Genomic DNA, 21,254 nt, shown 5'->3' with positions numbered 1-21,254 from the left:
GTAAATAAATATTTCTGTATAACAAAGATGGGTTTATGCCACAAAACTTCAAAATTACACAAATATGCATGTAATTTATATTTATGTTTCTATTTTCGTCTTTAGCAATTTATTCACTTGTTGGTTTTCATGTCTGAATTCACGAAAAGTTAAAAATAAATAACAATTCTCCATACAGAAAAATGTTTGCATTTATATGTATGTATGTATAAATTAAGACAATTTAAGTGAGTCCTTTAAAAAGGTTTCTACAAAAATAGACATTCCATTAGAAACTGCTCAAACACCCATCGACCCCATTCTTTTGTGTCTTTCATCGTTGATTTAAGAAAAATTCAATTTTTTTTTATGTTCAACCGACAAAATTTAACCTGTTTTCTGTGGGAAAATCTCTTACAAATCAACAAACAAATGTTTGGGTTCGACTTGTTTTGTCATTTATTTACAGCATAAATGAAAATTGACAATTTGTGTTTTTTTTTCTTATTTTATTATGGGAAAATGTGAATTATTTTGGTTGTTGTAGATTATCGAAAGAAATGTATAAAAAATGGGCATTTAGCTTTATATTGTTGGCAATATAGTTAGGGATAAATCGATATAAATTGGAAAGGAACAGCTAAATTTATTTAGGTATTTTATTATATGAGGAGCCCAGAACAAAAGGTACTTTTTTGAATTTTTTACAAATTGATTTTTTGTCAATTTTATAATATTTGGGTTGAAATCTTCTAGAAAAAATAAATTTCCCAAAATTTTTAAAACAGCACCTTTTGTTCTGCGGCTCACATGTATAAAAAGTAGTCTGACTCTTTGACATCAACACCTAACTCTAAACATGTGTTAGTGAAAACGTGCCAAACTCTAAATATGTGTTAATGTTTATATCTAATTACAATATGTAGGTAATAAAATTCAAAGCTCCCATAACTTCCGAAAATCACTCACGAATATTAATGATTGAAATTTAAAAGAAAAATGTTTTTCTTTTAAATTTCATTTACTTAGTAGGATATTATATGAAAAGGCTTGACCGATCATACTTTCTTACTTGTTTGTTAAGGAAATTTGAAGATATTTATGGGAAAATACATGGTGATAATAATAAAAAAAACATGTGGAAAAATCGTACGTTTGCGACCCGTACTTCAGGATATTAAATAAAAACCAATAGAAATATTTTATTGTGTAAATACCGGATATAAACCTACATTAATACACTTTTTAAATAAATTAATCGTTTTAAATATTCCGTTCTGTTTCGCAGATTTTTACATTTCACTACTGTCAGCCAAAGTTGACTTCTATTTTGCGTACGTTCGTGAACACATGTTTATAACTATCATTATGAAAACTCGATGAAATCCATCTTTTGCACTAAACATAGAGCTACCAAATCGCAAAAAAAAGCTAGGAAAAGTTTTGTTTTCTATCGGTCGGTCAAGCCCATCCATATAATACCCTAAGTAAAAGAGCAAAAACATTTTTTTTTTAAATTTAAATAATTTATATTTTTGAGCGATTTTCGGAAGTGGGAGCTATGACTAATTTTGGACCGATCATAATAAAATTTGGTGACATGAATTTTGTATATATAAAACTTATTTGGAGCGAAAGTTGTGTAGATACATATATAAATTAAACATTTATGACCGATAAAGTCCAATTTCGAGAGGACATTTGTATGGGGGCTAGGTGAAATAATGGACCGATTTCAGCCGGTTTCAATAGGCATGGTCCTTGGGCCGAAAAAATTATACGTACCAAATTTGATCGAAATATCTTCAAAATTGCGACCTGTACTCTGCGCACAAGGTTTACATGGACAGCCAGCCAGCCAACCAGACGGACGGACGGACGGACATCGTTTAATCGACTCAGAAAGTGATTCTAAGTCGATCTGTATACTTTAAGGTGGGTGTTAGACTAATATTTTTATACCCTACACCACCATAGTGGGGAGGGTATTATGCGTTTGTGCAGATGTTTGTAACGCCTAAAAATATTAGTCTAACACCCACCTTAAAGTATACCGATCGACTTAGAATCACTTTCTGAGTCGATTAAACGATGTCCGTCCGTCCGTCCGTCCGTCTGGTTGGCTGGCTGGCTGTCCATGTAAACCTTGTGCGCAGAGTACAGGTCGCAATTTTGAAGATATTTCGATCAAATTTGGTACATATTACTTTTTCGGCCCAAGGACGAAGCCTATTGAAACTGGCTGAAATCGGTCCATTATTTCACCTAGCCCCCATACAAATGTCCCCTCGAAATTGGACTTTATCGGTCATAAAAGTTTAATTTATCTATGTATCTACACAAATTTCGCTCCAAATAAGTTTTATATATACAAAATTCATGTCACCAAATTTTGTTACGATCGGTCCATAATTAGTCATAGCTCCCACATAGACCCGCTTCCGAAAATCACTTTAACGTGCATAAATCGCTTAAAAATGTTGGTATACACACAAAATTCAACATAGTTAACTTTAATATAGACATAAATAACACGACCTAATTTTATGGTGATCGGTCCATAATTGGTCATAGCTCCCATATAAGGCCCACTTCCGAAAATCACTCAAAAATATAAATTATTGATATTTTAAAAGAAAAATATTTTTACTCATTTACTTGGTGTAGGGTATTATATGGTCGGGCTTGACCGACCATACTTTCTTACTTGTTGGACGTTACAAACAACTGCACAAACGCATTATATCCTCCCCACTATGGTGGTGTAGGGTATAATTATACAGATGGTTTTGTCTAAATTGTTAAAGTTTGGAAAGATGGATATAGTATGTCACACTCGTTGCCTATTGTAAATTGTCTGTAAATCACAACCATTGAGAAGTGGTTGTACAACGTCAAAATAACCGTATGGTTCGATATTACTTTTTTGACAACTGTTATTTGTTGCATATCTGTAATAATCAAATCCTTGGCTTTGAACAATCAATATTATTGAAGGTTAATCAGAAATTTAATTAATCAGGATGTTAAATTAATCGCAGATCCCTACTTTTAAGTATAAATAACCTACAAGATAAAATTTATTAATGTCCGACAGATGAAAAAACTCTTCTCTCTTCAATACCTTCAATTACAACACATTTATTAAATATATTTATTATTCTAACGAAATCTTCAATTTAGTCACTTTTTCTATAAATATTTGCCATGTTTAACAAATTCAAGGACTTTGTAAGTCAGCTGTTGAAATATAAATTGTAACAAAAATATGTTTTTTTTTTCACAGAATGACGACTTCATGTTAGTTGAGCACAAAATAACAAAGATAAAAACGTCTTTATTTTCTTAAACACTTACAAAAATAGAACTTTAAGTAGAAGCACAATTCCAGATGAAATTCAACGAAATTCTAAGTATGTATTTATGTACAAGACACACCGGAGAAAAGAAACATAATACTTAGAAACAATAAAGGTAAAACCAACGTATAAAAGTCATGAATAAAATGTTTGCGCTGGGTAATAAAATTATAAAGCGGAACCAGAAGCATTCAGCTGGATTTTATGGCATGAACTGGCTTTCTTTTCAGCTTTCCATTTTATAGTACAGTTTTCTGTTAAAAATTAAGCAGTAATTTAGTTTATAGTCCAGTCCATATTGTTCATCTACAGCTACTAATTATATATATATAGTAAACACATAGTCCTTTATAAATTTGTACGAAATGCGGCAAAAAAAAAAAGAATGGCAAAATTACAAAAGGAAATTAAAGTCTGTATAAATGTTTACAGAAAGACAAAGATAGAAAGGGAGCAAAAGAAAAAATTGAACTAATTACAACAATAAGAAAATATATAAAAAGAGAAAATCCTATAATTTTTATTTGTGAGCTTAAAGGCTATACTGGGGATACATAAAAGAAAATTAAGTATATACTCGTATTATAACAATATGGTCATTTTGTAATTGATAACATTTTGCTATTTTTAAACCTGCAGTTCACCTAAATATGTAATTCTATATGAACAAAGTCTATATGTATGTTGTTAATTAGATTTTGAGTTCTTTAAGTTTCGATATTAAAAGCAAAAACAAAATTTCAAAAATTTTAAAAATTTGTTTTTGTTTTATTTACAAATAAAACTATAGAGCGAATGGGAATTACAGAGACTCAAAATTTAGTTGTAAAAATAACACAGCTTAGACAACCACCAGCACTCACAAATGGTGGGAAAAAGGACTATTAAAGTAAATATATATTTTTTGCATCTTAAACATATTATGACCACATAATCTATATATATAAAATACAAAAAATGTTTCTACCTATGTCCGTTATAGACTCTGAGACCATCCAACCGATTAGCTCCAAACTGGTATCATTGGAAAGGAAATTTTCTGAATATGGTTTTGGACACCTAAAATGCTACATTAGGTCCATTTGGTGATTTCGTAAAGAAGATTTTCGAATTTTCTCATACAAACATTTTTCATCTATATATATAAAAATGGATGTATGTTCCGAACGTACTCAAAAACGGCTGGACCGATTTTGATGAACTTTTCAGGGAATCTTCAGAATAGCCTTGCGGGTAACACTGTAAAGTCGGTCTGTGATAAACAATTTTGTTTACTCTTGAATATTAGGAGCATGAATAAGAAATGTCCATACTAAATTTTTGAATTCATTGGAACCAGCCGAAACTCTACTACATGTATTAACATTGAAGGTTGGATCATCGACTTTGTCCGACATTGTATATTAAAATCGAGATGCAATATAAAACAGATATTTTCTAAGGGCCAAAACGCGCACCGGGTTCAGCTAGTATAATATAATTACTTATTTATCATTATTTAGTTGTTGTAAACATTTTATATTTACATCTTAAACATATTATGACTACGCGTATAGAAACTTAACACTTAATAGTTGTATATAATATAATATGTTTACCTATTTATCATTATAAAGTTGTCCGAACCATTCGGTGAACCATATTCATATTTATAACATTTAATGGTTGTACATGAATATATAAACGTTTACAGTAACTAAAATATTGTTTAAATTAAATTAAAATAACAATTATATGTTTACGACAACAATATATTATTACAACGAACATAGTATAGTTGTCGTAGCCATGTCGAACCATGTTTTTTCCCTGCGTGTAGTTACGCAAATTGACACCTAGGATTCCCTATTGGCTTTAAAACTCCTAGACGCTGATTAACTGAATTAAATATGTTCGCCAGACTACGCGCCAAGAAACCACTCATAAGAAAAGTAAAGTCAATAAAAGGAAACGCCTGGACTTTGCAAGACGATATATTGATTGGTCAAAGATACAGTGGCCAAAGTTTTGTAGAGCGCCGAAAGCAAATTTAATTTATTTGCTTCAAATGGAAAAAACTACGTATGCAGACCACCAAGCTCAACCCCTTAGGAAATATATTGGAGCCTGTAGATCGGAAAATAAAGAAGAAAAACCACTCAAATTTCAAAAAAATGTTAATCAATATTAAAATTAGACTAGGAAAAAATATCTTTCGATACCACCTTACGACACTCAATATTAGACACGAACCGGATGATATACGTCTGAAACAATAAATTAAATGGAGAAAATTTGCGTTTTCAATTTTTCATTTCGTGATCCTGTTTCCTTTTAAAAGGACTTCAAATTTTCAGAGTAGTGCATTTTTAAAAAAATGTTTTAAAATACTTCTGATCATCCTACTATGCCAAATTTGGTGTCAAGTGATCAAGAAGAGTTGTAAAATATTTAGTATTATTTTTATTTTATTCTGAAAGGATCAGAGATGTCAAAATTTCATCCTATCTTCACTACTTAAGTGTTAAATAATATTTTAAATTTGCATTATTTGATTTTTTATATTTTTTTTAATATTTCATTCGAAAATAATATAACAAAAACCGTTGTGAAAAGCAACGAAGAATACTTTTTAATAAACAAGTAAAATGGTATAGTCGGGCAAGTCCGAGAATATGATTATAAAGAGTTTTCTTTTGATATGAAACTAATTTGTGTTGAATCTTATTTGAATACCAACATTTTCGGTAGCCTTATATAGGAGCTATGACTAATTATGGACCAATCGACACAAAATTTGGTGGGATGAATTGCGAATATATGAAACATATTTAGTGTTAAATTTAGTTTGGATACTGGCATATTTCAGAGATTTATGTATATTAATACCTTTAGTTTGATTACAAGGACGGACAGACGGACATCGTTTAGACATCTCCTCGGAAAGAGATCCTGAGTAGTTTGGTATGCTTTAAGGTGGGTGTTGTTGCATTCATTGCAATTACAATGAACAGCCGAGACTACTTACAAATTTTAAAGGACAATATGAAAGTAAGTGATGAAAAATTAGGTCCTGTAACACCATGGGTCGTTCAGAAAGACAATTACCCAAAGCACACCGCAATAATTGTTAAGGAGTGACTATTGTATAACATGCCTAACCAGCTATATTCACATCCGCAATCTCCAGGCCTTAACCCAATAGAGTACCCGTCGGAAATTTTAAACCGGAATTTTTGGAAAAAGCTGCATTTCATCTAAGGACGAATTTCGAACCCTCTTTAACGGAAGGGAGGGGGGGTAAATTACTAAAGATATAACTGAATATCTTGGAAACTCTATGAAAAGGTAACTAGAGGCCGTAATTAAGCTAAATGGGGACCAACAAAATATAAAATTATTATTTTCGGATTTTGGAGATATAAAATAGAGCGCTACCCATCAACTGTATACTAAATGTTTTTAGGTACTTTTCTCTTTTTCTCATAAATTTTCCACGAAATCAATTTTAATTTACAAAGTTTTTTAAAATAATAAAATATTAAGCTATCAATTTAATTTTATGTTTAATCAAACTTATATATTTCTTTCTATAATTAAAATATTTAGCTTCATGGATGAAAATGCTTGCTGTATACTAAATTTTGACTCTGACTGTATAAAGGGTCAAATTTTGACATTTAGTGTAGAATATTTGGGTCTTTAATGCACTATTTTTTTAAAAGGAATTTATGGGCAATATTAAAGGATAAAAATTTTAAACGACATTTTGACATCTTTTGATCCTTACAAGATAAAACAAAGATAATACAAAATATATTGCAACTCTTCTTGTTCTTGAATATATTGCCTTACATAAGTTAATTATAATTGTAGAAAATAACAACCAAAATAACATATTAGTAGGATGCTGGTTTAAGCATTTAGGCAAACTCGATTATCATAGGACTCAGCGATGCATTTGTGTTTGCTCACAACTGTACATCTACAATAATGGTGTCCTATTTTTTGGAAAATGTTCACTCCTTGTGGTGGTTCAATGCACCTAAAGACGCGTATTTTGAGCACATTTATGTAGAGCAAAAATGGTTGAATATATTGCAAAAATTCTGTTCCAAAAACCTACAACAGGGGGCGCAAATCTCAAAAAAAGAATTCTAGATATTTTAAAAGGCATTTTAAGCTTATCAAAATGATACCAATATTTCCTTTTAGAAAAATGATGATATCCGAAAAACAATTGAAGTGACTTGGTCACAAACTATCTCTAATATACATAGTTCATAAATTTAAATATTTGTAGACAAGTGGCGCAATCTACGTAAATTTATTTAATAATTAACTTTTGGCTATATAAACAAATAAATATTTGCATTTATTTCGATTTAATTTTTAAACAAAGTTATGTGACTAAAGTCATCAATGGCAAATTAACATCTTGAATCTATAAAAAATATACATCCTTATTTACTGATTTAAAGTGCTTACAACCTCATAATATACCACCACGTAACTAACTAAGTATTACAGTTTTTAATTAACTTAATTAATAATTGTTGTGTTGGCAGCATTTAAAAACCGCTATAATAACTATTTAATCGAAAAACTTTTCGCAAACAAAATTCCCATCGCGAAATAATTACTTTGCAAAAGTATATTATACATACATATTTATATATTTACATATAAAAACGAGCTAACTAAAATACTTTTTACAATAAAGAGCATAAACAATAAACTGCTGTTTAAGCATACAGATAGTAAATAGAATACGAGTAAATATTTATGTATCTTTATTATTCATTTAAAATTTAAATTATTTCAAAGGGGAAAACGATAAACCCAAACAAGAAGTGTTGCCACAACAAGTAATTGTTATTTACTAGGAAGCTGTTTAAGAAATGCCAAATTCATTTTAATTGAAATACAAATTTACAAGAATTCTAAAAGGCAACATTTTTGAATGATAAATCTACCGAAAGTGTTAAATGGCAACTCTGCAATCAAGCGGCAAGGGACATATTTACATTTAAACAAACGTTCGCACATAGGGCCACAACCGCACCAAGTCACATCTTTGGTATTTTAGCTATGGTTGTAAATATATATGTACTATTCGTTGTCTGCTGATACTGAAAAGTCAGATTTCGTTTTCCGCATAAAAAAGAGGAAAAATGGTTCGAAAATGTATCTGAAAGTTTGTTAGCACTCGTATCATCTTCAACTGTAAATGTTTAGTTGTGTGTATGAAAAGTGCAAAGTTGAGAAAAGCAATTTAATGTGTACGCTAGTGGCTTTTTGGCACTCTTAAACGAAACAAACAAATGAGCCACAAAGTAGACTATTAAAATGAGAAACAGGAACTGAAAAAACGTTCAGTTTTAATAAGATATGAAAACTAATACATACACACAACATACAAATTCATACATACACCCCAGCAGTTCTAGGATACAGTCCCGAACTAGTGATTTTATCTATCACTAGCTGACCCGGTGCGCTTCGCCACCCCAATTAGAAGAAAGAAATAGTACTATTAAGTCTCCCGCTCACTCGGGTCCATATATATGTTTAATTTCATGTTTCTAAGTCCATTGTTATAGAAATTTCAAAAAAAAGAACCATTAGATTAATGAAAAAGTATCATGAAGTATCCCCTTGAATTTTTACTCACTTAGGAACATATATACTTGTAGTTTCCGACTCACTTGGGTCCATATAAGCTTTACTTCATGTTTCTAGGTTCATTGGTGAAGAAATTACAAAAAGTCTCCCCCTAGAATTCTCACTCACTTAGGACCATGTATGCTGAATTTCATGTTTCTAAGTCCATTATTATAGAAAATTAAAAAAAGTACCATTAGAAGAATAAAAAAGTACCTATAGTTCAGTTCTCAGATTTTGGTACCTAAATATTATCCCCTATTTTTAATACTAACTTCACTCAGATACATATCAGCTAACTTTACTGTCGATAAGTGAAATAATTTAAAATATTGAAAAGGTACCATTAGGAGAAAAGTACCAATTTCCCTTTTCCTCCTTGAACACCCCTCAAGTTTGAAATTTAAAAATATTCCATTTTGCAAAAGTTGTTTACAGACATGTCTCAATCGATTAAAATCTGTGTTAATGTGCCCAAGAAAAAAATGTTTTAAAAAAAGTACCAAACTGTTTACCCGGATTTGGCCTGAAATACACCATGGCACTCGAGTTCCAAATAACAACCTGTTAGTTAATTTTTGTATGAATGCAGGAACCAATGTTAAAAAAATTATCAAAATTGACTTAATAATTTCAAATATAATGTATTTTCCCGATTTTATCCCCTTTTTGTACCTTTTTTATCCCCATTGCGGTGGTAAAATATCATTAAAATAATTTTCTGTATCGTGGTGGGAGCTCATAGTAAAATATTCGAATGTCTATGTCAAATTATAGAAAAACATATTTTATGAAAAAGTACCAAAAATAAACACAATTTTTATCCCTTAAGGGTTCGAATTTCGAAAAAGTACCAAACTTGTATTTTAGTAATATAAGAATACGTTTTAAATTTTGTTTCTATGTTTATTGGTTTAAAAGATACATAGGGTGCCAAAAAAGTACCAAAATACAGTTTTTAACCGTTTTCTCCCCTAAAAGGTTCGAATTTCGAAAAAATACGAAACACCTGTCAGCTTATTTTTTAAATGGAGTAATATGCAATTTCAAGTTTTTTTGTATCTTTATTAGTTTTGAAGATATAAGATTACCGGATTTACCCGTTTTTACCCCCTAAACGTTCGAATTACCAAAAATCCCTTCTTAGTGGATCGTTTTGGGGAGGGAGGAACCCACAGTTAAAATTTCATGACTCTAGCTTCAGTCGTTTGGGCTGTGGGATGATGAATCAGTCAGTCATTCAGTCAGTCAGTCAGTCAGTCAGTAACGTTACTCTTTTATATATATATAGATTAGGGTAACAACTAGTTACATAACTAGCTATGTGACTAGTTATTTTAACTCGTGCATATCCTAAGTAGGGAGTCAATTGTCTAATAGCAAACCCATTGAATTCACATACCTTACTAGCTGGTTACTTGTTCAGCTACATAACTAGTTATTTTAATATGTACGGGTGCAAATTGACCTCAAATATTCAGTTGAAAAGACATCTCATAGACAGTTCAATAACCGTTTGCATGTAATCAAACCTTCCTCCGTCAACTTTCCAATAGGTTGCTTCTAGTGGGTGAAATAACTACTCCTAAAGTACAAAATACAGTACAAAATAAACTTTAATGACTACACTCCAGGTTACTTAGAGACACTAAAGTAACAATTGTCTTTACGCTAGGTTACATGGGATATCAGTACACTTAAGCAAAAATAAAAATAAACTGTATGAGAATTATATCAACACCAGTTTGTACGAATTACTCACAAAACGTTTAAAGTGACTACACTCTAGAGTACTTAGAGATACATGAGTGACAATTGTCTTCACGCTAGATTACCTGGGATGTATAAAGTAACCAATTGTCTTCTCTCTGCACTACAAAGAGCACATACGTGTCAAATGACCCAAACATATAAATTGGAGTCAGCCAACTGAACAGATATTATAGAAAATTACTGTCTCTAAGGGATACTTGTAAAACTGCTGGGTTGTTTGTTAGCATACTATTCATATGGTTACACGTGTAACTCTTCGTTCATTTTAAGAACAATTATTTGTTCAAAACAAAATGTATAATTCGTGTGTCAAATATTTCCACATTTTTAGGGAAGAAACATTTTGTGTTTTATTAAAATTAATCATAATCATCTTAAAGTTTTATCATTAAGATTTAAAAGAAGTTAATTCAATTTTAAAGGTTATTTTGAAAAGCAACTTCAATGAAATTTAAGGTTAAATGAATGAAGTTTAAATAAAATAATTTCTTAAGAAATACTATTATGCGAATTTCGTAAATGCTTGTCAGAATTCGGTTGTAAATCTCATCACGACAGAGAGTATTACATAGGCAATAGGCTTCTTCGCACCATAAAGATCTCCTGGGGTTTGAATTTATTTCGTAATATTGCCGAGAACACTGAACTAAATTAGACCAGAAAGATTGAAACAAAAAGTTGTGTCTTTACAAGTTTGGAGATGTTCAGCATTGAGCTATAGACCAATTTCGCCATTTTCTTTTAAACTGAAGACTCTAGATAGAACTACATCAAAGGTAAATTGGTGACGGAGGCAGCAATTCATGATTTAAGCTCAAAAATAGAGCGTTTGCATCATGTAGAGTAACGGTTCTCAAATGGGGTGTAGAAAAACTGAAGAAAACCTTAAACTTAAACACTGTATTCAAATTTATTTTTCAATTTTAAATTGAAAAGAAAATAATTTGGCTTTACATTAATTTTTTGTCATCACATGATTCTATTAAGGCTTTCATGTGTAAAATTACGTTATGGAAAGTCGCTTTGATCATAAACTCCAAATCATTCTTCTTTTCCTTTATTAAATGAAGCCAAACAAATGTTAATTTAAGATGTAGTTGATATTATCCTGAGCTAAAACTAAATCCTGGAAAAAGAAATTAGAAATTATGTATTTTATTATGTCTGTTAATGAAATACGTGATATACTCTAAGAAGAAATAATTGAAATGAAATTTAAGTCGGGTGCTAAATACTTATGATTTTGAATCGGTTGAAATTGTTAATATTTGGTTTATGGGGGATTTCATGTCAAGTAAACCAACTTTTGAAATCGATGACATTTGCACCAAGGTTAGTTCTATTGGATAGTAATTCAGACACAGTGTTTCAACAAGATCGGTGGAGAACTCTCTGAGTTAGAGGGGGTCAAAATTTGACATTCTGGCCAAGCAGGTGTTTTTTCTCATCCATGTATCTTATTACCTATTGTTGTTAACAAAATGTGTCCCATATAGTTTAGATAGCTATTTACTCAATCCTTCAACAACAAAAATTAAAAAAATAAAATAAATTTTTTTTTTCCGAAATCAAAAACTTTTTTAACCTTTTTCAAAATTACCCTTTTTTTCTCAAAAGAAAGTTTAGATATTTTCCTTGAAGACCTATTTGGTTGCTTAGTTGGATGCCATTTGGATATCTATCAAAATAAATGTTTTGTAACTAAAAACATGCAATTTTTGACATTTTTTGCAAAATCAAAAACTTTTTTGATTTTTTTTTTTTCAAAATTGGCCCTTTTTTGAGGAAAATATCTAAGCTTTCTTTTTTTTAAATTTTTTTTGCTGAATACATTTTATATCTAAAATGTTCTTTAAAATAAAATTCTTAATAAATCCGAAATTTATTAAGAATAATCTCTTTTGTTATGTCTTATTTCTGACTTTCTGGTTGAATTTTCCGTTTTGATGTATTCAGGGACTTTTAGTAAAATTTCACGTATAATTTTTTTCCAGAACATTTTAACCCCTTAAATCCCTGTTTTTTGCTCATTTTTAAAAGAAGGGCAAAAAGACCCATGCCTTGAGGATTTAGAGGGTTAAAATATTCTAAAAAAATGTTCTCCTTAACATTTTACATAAATTTGCTGAACACATTTTATACCTAAAAAGTAAGGATCACATGGTTTCTTATGACGATTAACAATAAGAGTGTGCCAGAGTTGGGAAACTTTAACCCCCCCTCAAATGAAATTCAGATGTAAACTTCCAAAACGCCGATACACGTGTCTTATTTTTTTGTCTCCTCTATCAAAATTTATTGGTAATATTGGTAATTTTGGAAAAAAATTGATTTTGTTGTATAGTGTAATGAAAAGAAGAATAATTTGTTGCTTATGAAAGCCTTAATAGAATCATGTCCAAAATGTCAAATTTTTACCCCGTCTAAATTACTATCCAATAAAGCTTGACTTGAAATCCCTCTTATGTTTACCAAATATTAAAGAATTATGTATTTCAAAGAAATGCAAACAAAATATAGATTTCAAAACAGTAATGTAATTAAAAATATATTTATAAAACAAATTTTAAAATAAACCAAAATATTTTATACAAATATAAAAGACAAAGTCCTTAAGTCTTTTCCTCGAATATTCAAGAATAATTTTAATAAATAACTGGACAATAAAGGCATGAAAACCTGAATTTTAAATAGAAAAACCAAGTCAAAAATAAATGCCCTAAAATCCTCGTATGATATTCAGTTATTTACTTTTAAATAAAATTAAATTTCAAATGCTGCATTGTTTTATGTGTGTGTAAATATTGAACATTTGATATTGAATTTCTATGTATAATATTGTAGAAGTAAAGCTGTAAATAATACCCTAATTAATAAAAATGTTCATTTAAATACATTTTGTTATTAAAATTAAATATTAATGTTTCCATGGCACAACTAAATACTTAGAAGTTCATACAAACTTTGACTTTTTAATTAGGTTTGATTTATTCGTGTGTAATAATGAAAAAATATTCCCACTCATACTTGTCCAAATAATGAATATTTATTAAATTTATTTATGCTCTACTTATTTATGCTTCAAAATCACAGATGTGATTTTGTTACTTTATTTTCTAACTGAAATTACTGATGCATATTGGTGCGATGTCAATTACTAATGAAGAATCTGTTTTATTTTGTGTTTTGTATTATTTTAGTTGGTTGGTGGCCAGGGGCATGAATATCATTTCAAACATCGGACTCTGCCACATGCTCGCTCAAGGAGAAGTATACCGCATACACGTCTGCTAAAAAGTCATCCAATGGTGAGTTGAAATATCTATTAATGAAGAAAAATAAAAAAACACGACAAAAGATTGCATTCAAAAGTTTTGGTTTAAAATGTTAATATAATGACTTTTAAATATTTACACAGAAGCATTTTAACTTACTATTTCAATACGGTGAACAGTATGTCGATAAGAAAAAAGTGAGTCATTTAAACTATCATCTAAACTATTGCCCCGATCGTAACATGATGCATGGACGAAGAAGATGTCCATAACCAGAGATGCTCATACTTGATACTCTGTATGTCACCTTGTATTTTAACAGGTTGATCACAAATTCAATTTTCATAAAGCCTGGTTCCTCCTCTACGATTCGTTCATACATCATTTTGCAATTGGACTACTAGTTTCGAAGATTTAGATATTGTACCACTTTTTTGTTCTTTAGAAGAAAGTACTTTGATATCACACAGAAAAAAGTATCAACATAAATATTATGATTCGAATTCATTGATTTCAATTCATAACATTTATAAATAATTTCTTAAATAATATGATTTTTTTAATATTTTATGTTTTGAAATAAAATCTAGAAGGCTTGAAAAATATAATTTCAATTTCATTTTTATTTTTATGTTGTTCAAAAATGTTTGAAATTTTTCATGGAAAATTTTTAGTTTTTTTATGATTTTCAGCTACAAAATGATATAAAAAGCGCGAAAATGATTAAATTGATTTAAGAGGATGAAATGCTTTTATATTTATGAATGTTTTATTATGTTTAATGATAATTTTTAAGTTTCAGATATTCTCCTTTTTATCTTAAAATATTGGCCAATATATGGCTATTATGCAAATATTCTTGCACTAATTCATTATATAATACAATTATAATGCAATTTATTAAAAAAATTAAGTAAAAAAAGCAAAAATTTCCGTCATGTAAAATTTTATAATATTTATGAACATGTTCTTATTTTGAATGAAATAAGTTTGGGAAAAAAAATTCAAGTTAGATTAATAATATTTATTACAAAATTCATTCCAATTATGAATTTCTTTTTTCTGTGCAGTAAAATAGTTAATTACACGTAGAGACTATAATAACTTAATGATTGCAAGGAATAACAGAAGCAGTTGTCATACAGAATATCAGGTTAGTTACTTCTGTACGATAGAATATGATTTGATAACGGATCAGGCGGTACTACGATATTGTTTATAGTTTAAAAGATATTTATGTTTATATTTTGTAATTTCAATTTTTGGGCTTGACTTTATCGAAATCGATGCAACAAGTTGGCTGTATGTCGGCCAATTAGGTTCAAAATGAATTACGCTTGTTAAGATAGTCATTCATCCAAAAATTCACCTTGTCGCTTATGATAAAAAAGATATTGGTGATAATGTTTGCTCTAAAGTTTTGTCATTATGTATCAATCGGTAATTTAGCATCAGTGACTAAATAATTTTCAATACCAACAAATACGCGGAAACTGTGCAATCATATCGTATTAATTACTAAATTTATTTATAAATGATTTTCTTATGCTTTAAAAGGTACTTAAGAGATAAATTTTATTCTGAAAACAATAAAAGTGTTAGTGAATGATGCTGTAAAGATTTTCTTCGAAGTCCGGAAAAATAAACGACTTCTAATGAATTATATAACAAGACGTGACGTACGTGTAGTAATGTATAAATTGTGTATTTTTATACCCTTCACCATGAATAGCAAGGGTATATATAATGAAACTATTAAAAATTAAATTCCGCATAATTGTAGAAGTTAAGCTAAATCTTACTAATGATTCATTATAAACTTAGGAATGATTTTACCAAACGTTAAATTGTATTTGATGTAGATACCTTCTTTCAATAAATTTGACTTCATTAGTGTGTTTTGTTCTTAAAATTTTATTAATCATTTCGTTAGCTTAGTTTTAGAAATAAACGGTCTAAAAACAATGATTTGAAATATTTTTGAAATCTGATAATGGAGTTCTATTAATTATTTGGTAAGATTTACGGCCATTTTCACAATGTACGATTATTTCATTTTAACCGGAAAATTAAATAACTGTCGGTTTGTTTAACGGGGACCATTTAACCAACGGTTACCGATTTACGTTTCACCATCATTTGATTACTTAACCAAAGCATTCAGTAGAAAGTATGGCAATAATGCATACATTTGTTTACGAAAAATAGTGTAATGAAAGATTGAAATATAAAAAATTTTCTAAAAGACGGCATAAAAAATAATAATTTGTGTTTTCTTTGTGGTATATTAAAAAAAACGTATAAAACTCAAAAATATTAAGGTACCTAACTGTAAAATTTACAGAACAAACTGAACAACAATTACTGAAAACCAACAAGGAAAAGTGCACATTTGTTGTTTGGTTTGAAAGTGAAATATCCGTGTGGTATATGGATCACCCCGTGCAAAATTTACTTTTCTTCGCTTTACACTTTTAAAAATTATAAATATTACAAAAATATAAATGTTTTTCCATGTTCTTTTATTATATTTCTTACAATTAAGATGCTAACCGGCGAAATTTATTCGGTTATATTTAACAGCAACTTTGTTGTTAAATAGTGTCAGTTAAGAATTAATCGTACATTGTGAAATTCATATTAGCCTAACATGCGGTTAAAGTTCACGTTAACTTTTAATCGTACATTGTGAAAATGGCCGTTATAATGACAAATAATCACAGTTAAGAGAAAGTGCGTTTACATCTTATATGTCTTCTTTTGGGACATGGAAGATTTGCTGTTTCATATCAGAAAGTCGAGGTTATAATAAATTTTTAAAATTTATGATTTACATTTTTTGGTTGGAATTTAATGAATAAACCAATAATTAAAACAATGTTAGACACGAACCGGAAATGTTTTAAAATACTTATGATCATCCCACTATGCCAAATTTGGTGTCAAATAATCAAGAAGAGCTGTAGCATATTTCGTATTATTTTTGTTTTATCCTGTCAGGATCAAAAGATGTCAAAAATGTCCTTTTTAATTTTTATTCTTGAATATCCTTTTAGATTTCCAATAATTTTTTTTTTTAAAAAAAGGGAGTTAAAGATCCAAATATTGAATACCACATGCCAAAATTTCATCCTTCTATCTTAACTACTTAAGTGTTAAAAAATATTTTAAATTTGAATTATTTGATTTTTTTATTTTATTTTAATATTTCATTCGAAAAAAATATAACAAAAACCGTTGTGAAAAGCAACGAAGAAGACTTTTTAATAAACAAGTAAAATGGTATAGTCGGACAAGCCCGACCTTATGATACCCTACACCGGGTATATGATTATAAAGAGTTTACTTTTGATATGAAACTTATTTGTGTTGAATCTTATTTGAATACTCACATTTTCGGTAGAGGCCCTTATATGGAGCTATGACAAATTATGGACCAATCGTCACAAAATTTGGTGGGATGAATTGCGAATATATGAAATATATTTGTGTTGAATTCTGTTTGGATACTGACATATTTCAGAGATTTATGTATATTAATGACATTTTCGGGAATGTTGCTTATATGGGAGCTATGGAATATTGTTAACCGATCGTCACGAAATTTGGTCGTAAGAGTTCGGCTTACATAAAACTTAATTGTGCTGAATTTGGTTTGAATAAGTTTATAATTAAGATATTTATGAGAGCTTAACTATTTTCAAATAGGCCAATTGTATGGGGGCTAGGATAAATAATGGGCAGATTCTAACCAAATTCAATAGCCTTTGTCCTTGGGGCAATATAAAGGTTTGTGCCAATTTTTGTCGAATTATCTTTAAACCTGCGACCTGTAGTTTGATTACAAGGTTTACATGGATGGACGGACAGACGGACGGACATCGCTTAGTCGACCCAGAAAGTGATCCTGAGCAGATTGGTATACTTTAAGGTGGGTGTTGGGACAGTATTTTTGTATGTTGCAAACAAAAGCCCTAACCCAGTATACCTATATACATTGGGGTCTAACATTTACAACAACAGTGCAAAAATGGATTTAATCCTTTAAGAGCACTTGGGGTCAAAATGGCTGTGTTTTTAGTTATTTTAAAAGTTGAGGGTAATTTGGACCCCAAGTGCTGCTAACAGTTAATTTCCATTTTTGTGCTGTTATTTTAAATTCTGGACTTTATGTTATACTTTCCTAAAGTTTCATTAAAATCGGCACAAAAATATATAACATTTCGCTATCTTTTCTTTAGAAATTCCAAATATTGAACAATTTTACCTTTGAGCATCACGATTTAAGGTTATCGTTTTCCGATTTTAGTAAAACTTTCAGACCATATTTAAAATTACAAGGAATATAATATTATGAATAGGTTTTACTTAAAATTTATAACATTAAGGAAATTGGGCTCATTCGCCTAAATATGGACAAAAAATTAGTTTTTCTTGAAAATCGCAAAATTTGAATCGCAGGTACGGAAAAACTGTAAGAGGTATTGACATAATTTTTTCATATTTTTATTCCCTATTTTGATCTCAATAAATCTCAATATGATGATCAAAAAATTCTGAAATTTGTTTAACAAAATTTTTAAAAATTTGAAAATGGAGATTTGAAACAGCCGTTAAAAAAAATAATTTTGTTTGGCCATACCTGCGAATAGGTTAACGGTATCCTACGAAGACAAAAACTCATACACAAGTAAATACGGATATATTTTAAATAAAAATTAGCTTTTATTTTAATTTTTCTCGAAATATGTTAATTTTTTTTTCTAAATTTTTTGTTCAAGTGGCCTGAAACACGTTAATGGTCTGGCGAATTTGTAATAACTTTAACATTTTTTAACCAAATTTTGTCATTTATATCTCATTACAACGATAATTACGTACACATTTCGATTATTTTGCATTCAATTGCAAAAGTATTTATTTAGTAGCAAAATTTTTAAAATATCTGAAAAATTTGCATTTTTTTCGATTTTTGGCGATAATACCAAAGGAGATGCAGGGTTAACTTCCAACAAAAATTGTTTAATGAAATATTCATTAATATAAATAAATCTATACATTTCTAGAAAACAATGCAGAAATTTAACGAGTTTCACCTATTTATTCCATATAAATAGTAAAATTTTGCATATATCTGAACTTTGACCTCGATGCGCGTCCAGAAATCGTTGACCGATTTGGCTCAAATTTTCAGCCTAGTGTCACAATATTCCACTCGGCACTCTTCAAAATTTTAACAAAAAATTTTTTCCATACAACTGATTGTCACTCTAGTATGCATATTATAGTTGGGCCTTAAGATAATAATTTTTTAATTTATAGTTATTTAATATTAACCATTCCTGACTACTAAAAACTAGACATTTTAAAGCTGTGTATATATAATTCGACTTTTTATGTCGGTTAACCGGGTTTTTCGAAGTCGGTTAACCGCAAAACCGGTTTTCTAAAAAAGGCCAATTTTCGGATAACCGACAAACCGTTTTTTAAAGTCAGTTTTTTATAAACACTAATTCAAACACCGCACGAAGCTAATATGCTTCAAAAAGAATTGAGTTTAAATGTGACAAAATTACAGTTTTGAGAGCCAATTAAAGCACACAATATAAAAATAATTTGCAGTTTGGAATTCCAGTAGTGCTCTCAAATAATTTTGGGACAACATCTGTAAAGAATATTAATTTTTATCAGAAAGTCCGTACAATCCATGTTTTCAGATAAACTGAGTTTAATGGTCACCAGATCTTAATATTATGGAGTACATTTATTTTTATTTTTAAAACCATCAATATAATTCGGTTGATTAACTAAAAATTACAGTTTCGAATGATTGGCGGGATATATACACTAGAACATTAAATAAACCGACCTTATTTTTTGACACAATTTGAAATGCTCATTTTGATATTTTGGTGTTCAAATCAATACTATTTGTATATTTGGATGTGTAACCTTATAATTTTGACGGGCACCTTTTAACTTATTTGGATCCAATTTATTCTTTATTTATTAACATTTCATTGCAAATACTACACATAATTGTCAATTGTTGTTAAATGTTATTTCTATTGGCGTGGGTAGGATTCTGAGAAAAGCAATGGGTTCAACAACCCTATCAATAACACACACTAGGCCGTTATTCAAATAAATATTTGAAAAAGTATCGTTTTGTCCACCTACGCCAATAGTTTCTATTTATTTTCCTCTCATTTTTCTGAGATGAGCAGAAATGCCATTTTTACTAAATTCATAATTAAAACAATTATAGAACAGAAAACTTGTTTAATAACTTATAAATATTTAATCAGCGATATGGTTCAGTACTGTATCTACGATGATAGTTGGGAATGTTTTTATTGTTTTTTTTTTGTTTTATAACAAAATAAACAAATAAAATCATCATTTTAATTTATGTTTGTTTATCAAACTGTTTTTCCAAAAAATAAGAACATTTGAAAAAGTTTAAGGAGTAAAAGACCTACGCAATTTAAGTTCAATAAGTGGAATCATATTTTCACGAACAATTTAAGTATTTAATATGAAGTTAAGCTTAAGTTTTTGGTATTCATTGTGTTAATTTTGAACTTTAACATTACGAACTTTCGTAAGGGTTATGCGATGTAAGTTATAAAAGTTTTATGAACATGAGAAAGTAAATTATTAGGTTATAAAATTTTTTTTTGCAAATTTGATTATTCTATGAAAAAGTACTTTAGAGCTTTTGCAGACTGGATTACATTTTCTGCCACGCTACAGGCAGATTATTATTTCTTTAGTATACATCGTAGTAAATTTCAATTTGTGATGTTATAATTTTAATATTCTACGACATTGTTATCCCTTTTTGGGATCAAAATTGTCCAAGACAGCAAAATTAGACTTCTTCAATAGGTTTATCAATTATTCAAATTTTGTTTTAATCGAATAAAAGTTAATAATTTTTATTATTCGATTCGATATTTTAAATTTTGCTCGATTATTATTTGAATAATTTAATGAAATATATTTAAAACCTGAAAAATGTTAATAGTTTTAATAGAAATACAAAATTAATACTTAATATATAGCATGAATTCCACGAAAGAGCACAGCAAAAACACGAGTTGCAATTGAGTCTTCTGATTTTCAAATTCCCCTTTATTTAAATTTCGAAAAACTCGAAATTTTATTCACGACATGATACAATAATTGTAGAAGGTAGAATCACTAGGGAGAGTTTTCAATA

General features: G+C 29.2%; 1 protein-coding gene across 1 annotated transcript in view; it reads left to right on the top strand.

The window, feature by feature from the left end:
- The window catches only part of amon (amontillado), a 163,022-nt gene that overhangs the window by 115,021 nt on the left and 26,747 nt on the right, over nt 1–21,254 (top strand). The window contains exon 2 of the mRNA XM_065499194.1: nt 13,955–14,062. Coding sequence (XP_065355266.1) covers nt 13,955–14,062 — 108 coding nt within the window. The remainder of the gene's footprint in view (nt 1–13,954; nt 14,063–21,254) is intronic.

The sequence above is a fragment of the Calliphora vicina genome, chromosome 1 (genome assembly GCF_958450345.1).
Source record: "Calliphora vicina chromosome 1, idCalVici1.1, whole genome shotgun sequence".
NCBI lineage: Eukaryota > Metazoa > Arthropoda > Insecta > Diptera > Calliphoridae > Calliphora > Calliphora vicina.
This window is presented reverse-complemented; position numbering and strand designations above follow the sequence as displayed.